General features: G+C 46.5%; 1 protein-coding gene across 1 annotated transcript; it reads right to left on the bottom strand.

Moving 5' to 3' along the window:
• Positions 1-865: 865 nt before the first annotated feature.
• On the bottom strand, positions 866-1320 carry LOC116904302 (40S ribosomal protein S17-like). The gene is made up of 2 exons (XM_032907221.1): positions 1282-1320; positions 866-1144 (listed from the first exon to the last, which is right to left on the bottom strand). The coding sequence occupies exons 1-2, from the start codon at positions 1318-1320 to the stop codon at positions 866-868; spliced, it is 318 nt and encodes a 105-aa protein (XP_032763112.1).
• Positions 1321-5596: the final 4276 nt, after the last annotated feature.

Genomic DNA, 5596 nt, shown 5'->3' with positions numbered 1-5596 from the left:
AGAAACTCGATCTGTTTTCAAACTCTGGGCTAACCTCTGGGTTTTCTGGCTTTCCGCTGGAAGGTTTAGCTCTTTCCAAGATGGCTTATCTTCAGGGTAGCCAGACTGGCTCCTTGCTTCTCCCAGAGAGTAGGCAGACAGACAAAGAAGGAGGAGAGCCGTGGCATTTGTAAACTGATTCTGGAGAGGCATCACTACTTGTCCAAAAGCTGCTCTGTGTCCTCATTATATCCCACAGCAAGCTAAATTACTCAAATGAGGTGTCTGAACAATCATCACGCGCAGTTGTGCGCGCGCGTGTGAGTGTGTGTGTGTGTGTGTGTGTGTGGTAGGGGAGCATTGTTTGCTTGTTTGTTTTCTGCTAGTAAAGCATTTAGGATCCGTTCAGTCAGGGTCTGGCTGAGGGTTTTCATAGGGTGACACTCAAGAAGTTAGCCTAGGCCAGAGGGCCACTCTAAGATGGTGTGTTTCTGTCAGGGCAGAAAACTCTCCACAGGGCTCTTTGCTTCCTCACAACAAATATAGTCTTTTTTATTTTTTTCCCAGCGGTGACCTGAGAGACAAAGGTGGACCTTACAGTATGGTGATTTTTGTCCGTGTGAGGTCACACGTCACTGCTGCCATCCCGATTGAAGCTCCAGTTAGAAACCACTAAGCCTTGTGCCTATGTCAAGGAGAAACATTAGAAAAGTAGGGTCCTACCTTCTTCCCACTTCTTCCCATTTCTTCCCGACGGTACTAGGTTGGAACCCAGGGACCCGCCGTACTGGGTTGGGACCTAGGGCCTTGCACATGCCAAGGCAAGTTCTCCCATCATCCCTCGCCCTCAAATGAAATATGGTCTCACTACGTAGCCCAGGCTGCCTCAACCTTGGAACTCTCCTTTGGAGAGACTGCCAAAGTCCAGAAGTTTCAGCTTTTCCTTGGCGTCAGGATCTACCTCAGTGATCTCCTGATCTAGGGCTGAGACCTCAGGAACATCATTATCTCTCCTCTCTCTCTCTTCTTCCTGCAACTTGATGGAGATGCCTCTCACAGGACCCCCCTGAATCCGCTTCATCAGATGCGTGACATAGCCGAAGGTTTTTGCTGGGGATGATGGCAATTTCCTCTCACAGCACACACGCTTGTTGGTGCTTCCACTCTTTTAAGCAGACAGGGGATGCGTTGAATGAGCAGAGTGGGGCTCTGAAGTCCCTGGAAGACTTAAGAACGAGGCTTGAAGCTACAGGGCAGGAGGAGGTTGGTGGTGATTCTCTGCTTCCATTGCTAGGAGTAGACCTGAGTGATGGGGGCTGCCACCAGCACTGCAGCCACCATATTCGTCTCTTTAAAGTGGATCTCTCTATCACTATTCTTTCCCAAGGGTACTCAGTTCCGCACCGCTGCCTTGTGTAAAGATTAGGTCCTAGGCTCACAGCTCCATACCCTGGTACGATGGTTCAGTTTGTTTGTCAAGTTGGATGAGAGTAACAGTCGATTATAGGGGAGTGCCCTTCCAAATGTGAGTGGGTCTCATCTATTCAGTCCAAGGCTTTAATAGCACAAAGACTGGTTCTTCGGAAGCAAGATGGAGACTCTGGCAGCAGGCTGCTGTTGACTTGACCTGTAACACTGGTTCTTCCCTGATCACCATACCTCTGTGAACCAATTACTTAAAATAAACCTCTTTGTCCTTATGCATACCTATTGGTTCTGCTTTCCTGGAGGTCTCCGATGATCACATCTAATTACAAGGAGCCTCAGAAAGTGAGTTTCTAGAGGGTGTTAAGACTCATGGAGCTATGCCTAGAGAGTGGCACAGGCCTGCAATCCAGCTATTCTGGGACCGAAGCAGGAGAATTCAAGTTCAAAGCCAGCCTCCAGAACTTGACCAGACCTGGTTTCAAACTAAAAATAAGTGACTAAAAATATAGTTGAGTGGTGTAGTGCTTGCCAAACCTGTATAAGGCCTTAAATTCAAAATCAATCTCTATCAACATACAACACACATAATACACACACATAAACACAAACACACATACATACATATACACACGTGCACACACACAGATGCACACACTGATGGGGCTGGGAAGGTGGCTCAGCAAACACAGGTGCTAAGACAGACAATATGAATTCCATCTCTGGGACCCGCATGAGAAGCTGGATGTGGTGGTGCCTATCTGTAATCCGGGACTCCTATGACATGGGAGATAGAGATGGGAGAGTCTTCTAGAAGTAAGAGAGAGCTAGTAAGCCTAGAGTCTGCAGCACGGCAGAAACAACAAGGGAGATTGTGCCTCAAAGTGAGGTAGGAAGAGAGCTGACCCTATAGCTGTCCTCTGACCCCCACATTCTTGCTGTGGTATGCTCTGTCTCTGTCTCTGTCCCCCTTCATAAAATCAATTTTAAGAAGATTGATGGGAAATTTTACAAGCATAAGAAATGTGTATTAGTTGCACCAAATAGCTCCACTGGTCTCTTTATTTTCATAGTCAAATGTCATAGTGACGTACTACTTTAAGTCTCTCTCCATACCACCCCTCTTTCCAATGCACAGAGGAAAGCGTAGGTGATTAAGAACATGCCTGTCATTCAGCTTGATTTCCTAGGGTATACACACGCTTTTCCATTTGGGGAATTTTAAATTTCCTTTTATCTTTTGCAGGGCTAGGATTGAACCTAGGGCCTTATAGCCAGGAGGCAAGCACTCTTTCCCTCAGCAATGCTCTTAACCCTTAATTTTTCCAGATCGCGTCTCACTATGCAGCCCAGATGCCCTCAAGATCCACTTGCCTCAGCCTCCCCAGTGCTGGAATTGCAGGCATGTGCCACACCCAGTCTGAGCTACAGACTTTCTGAGTTTGGGGAGTGTACCTTGTAAGATTCCAGAGAATTCTACTCAGGGCAAATGTTTGCTCTACAGACATCGTGATCTCCTGTGTGCTTTCTTCCTTTAGCTCTGGGTGTTTGCAAATAATGAATGGCATGCCTCCTAGAAACTTTCTAATTAAAGTCTAACTAGAATTATTCCTCTAGGGAATGCTTTTGTGAGCCTATGAGTAAAGTCGAAAGTTTCCCAATCTCTTGGTGGGAGGGGTGGAGCAGGTGGGGCGGGGTTGAGGTGGGGGTTGTTCTTGCTAGCTGAAAATTCCAATGAATTTTCTCTAACTAAGGTTCCACATAACTGGAACCGGTGACTGTTGCTAACCCTCCCAAATTGAAGGTGGGATTTTGCTTTTTTTTTTCTGGGCAAAGTGATTAAATACAGAAGCCAGGCTGCAAGAGGAATATTTCAGGGGGTTTTAACATAATAGTCTGTTAGGGTCCAAATGTAATCTGCTACCTAGAAGTAATTGGGTCCCCTCCTCCTTTAATTTGAAAAGGGCCAAGATGAAGACCTATATTCTGTTACAGAATCTTCAGGAAACTTCAGGAATCTTTCCATAAAATTTGTTTTTATTCTTATCGACAGGGTCTCAGGTAGCCCGGGATAGCCTCGAACTTCCTATCTTATAGAAGATGGCCTTCGACTTCTGGTCCTCCTGACTTCACCTCCCAAAAGCTAGGAGCCCAGGCATGTACCACCACACTCTAATTTCTACAGTGCTGAGGTGGGATATAGGCACTCATGTACGTCAGGTAGGCACTCTACCTGAACCCCATCCCCAACCCTGCTCCTCTTTAAACAATAGTAAGGGTGAAGCAGTTGGAACTCTGACCCCAGCAAATAGCATTCACCTAGGATTAGGTTCAGGAATGATCAGAGAGCTCGTAGGGCTTGCACAGAGAAAAGGGATGCCAAGCTAATTGCCAGGGCTGGCTTGTAACCGGAAAGTCCTCCAAATGAAAGATGCAAGCCAGACAAGGTCACAGAAGCATAACCGTAAGTCCCATGGATCCTTAAAGCTAAATTTAAACCTTCGGGAATGCAGCATGGGTTTCTGAGCTTTGAAGAGGATTTGCTTTGGCTTTGGAAGCTGTGCTGGTTTTTATGTCAACTTGACACTAGCGAGAGTCATTTTGAAAGAGGAACCTCAATTGGAAAAAAAAAAATGCTCCCACCCGAACGCCTTGTGGGCAAGCCTGTGGTGGATTTTTTTTTTTTTTTTTTTGATTGATGATTGATGTGGGAGGGCCCAGCCCTGTGCACGGTGCCACCCTCAGGGTTCTATAAGAAAGCAGACTGAACAAGCCACGAGGGAAACAACCTGAGAAGCAGCATTCCTCCATGGCCTCTGTACCGGTTCCTGTGTCTGGGTTCCTGCCTTGAGTTCCTGACCTGACTTCTCTGGATGATGAACTAAAGTTGTAAATAAACCCTTTCCTTTACACATTGGAACAACTTTGAGTAATGGCCCTCATCATCAGGCTGTGTTTGACTCGCGATGCTGTGGAAACATCGGCAAACATCATCTCTGGGTCTGTACCCACACTCTATAACATTCTTCACCTTATTAACATTTAAAGGGATTCGTGTGTGTGTGTGTGTGTGCGTGTGTGTACACATGCCATAACATACAAGTGGATGTCAGAGGACAACTTACAAGAGTCAGTTCTCTCCTTCCACTACATGGGTCCTGAGGATAGACTATGAGCACTGGTGGCAAGCAGTGCCAGTACTAGCTTTTAATCACAAACATTACAGAAGTTAATCATAAAGACAGTTCCACCAGGCAGTGGTGGTAGCAAATGCCTTTAATCCCAGCACTTGGGAGGCAGATCTCTTGAGTTTGAGGCCAACCTGATCTACAGAATACGTTCCAGGACAGCCAGGACTACACAGAGAAGCCTGATCTCAAAAAAACAAAAGCCATAAAGCCACAAACAAACAAACTGACCGACCCATGAATTCCTTTTCTTGTTTTCTTATGAGTCTTAGCTGCAGTGGGTTGGGTGAATATCCCCTTCTTCACGAATGGCCAAACCTTCACTTTCACTCATCTCTATCAGTCAGCCTATTGAGCTATCTAATTACCATCTATTTATTCAGTGTTCTGCTTAACGGTCTACAACGTACGCACACCTGTGGGCAGTGGGAGAGGCACATATGCCTGGCATTGGCTACAGCGAATGCTGAGTTGGAAATCAGGCTCTTTCTGGGCAGGTAATGAACTGGACTCAAACCACCGCGAGCACGTGTAAGAGTTGATGGTCTTCCCTATACAGACTCAGGCAAACCCAATCAGCATGACTCGGGTTCAGTGATACCATTAGAGCTGGTGTGTCCCTCTCCTTTCCTGTCTTCTTCCCCTATATTAGCTTCATGTTCGGCCTCCTGGAATGAGCAAGCTGACTCCCAGCAACCATGCCCAGTAACTTCCAAGTCCCGTAACCGCGAAAGGCCCCAGCACAGGGTTGCTCCACTCCTCGGGCTCTGGTCCCCCTCTCTGAAAGCACTGACCTCTTCCTCATTACTCCTTGTTGCATAGCTGTTTCCTCAGAATTAAAGCATTCCCTCCTTGGGGGCAGAAGAAAGGCTTTTTAAAAAAAAAAAAGGGTTGGGGATTTGGCTCAGTGGTAGAGCGCTTTGCCCTAGCAACCAAGGCCCTGGGTTCGTCCCCAGCTCGAAAAAAAAAAAAAAAAAAAAAAAAAAAAAAAAAAAAAAGAACCT

This window comes from Rattus rattus, chromosome 6 (genome assembly GCF_011064425.1).
Source record: "Rattus rattus isolate New Zealand chromosome 6, Rrattus_CSIRO_v1, whole genome shotgun sequence".
Taxonomy (NCBI): Eukaryota; Metazoa; Chordata; class Mammalia; order Rodentia; family Muridae; genus Rattus; species Rattus rattus.
Note: the sequence above shows the minus strand (reverse complement) of the source record. Positions and strands in the feature narration are given on the sequence as shown.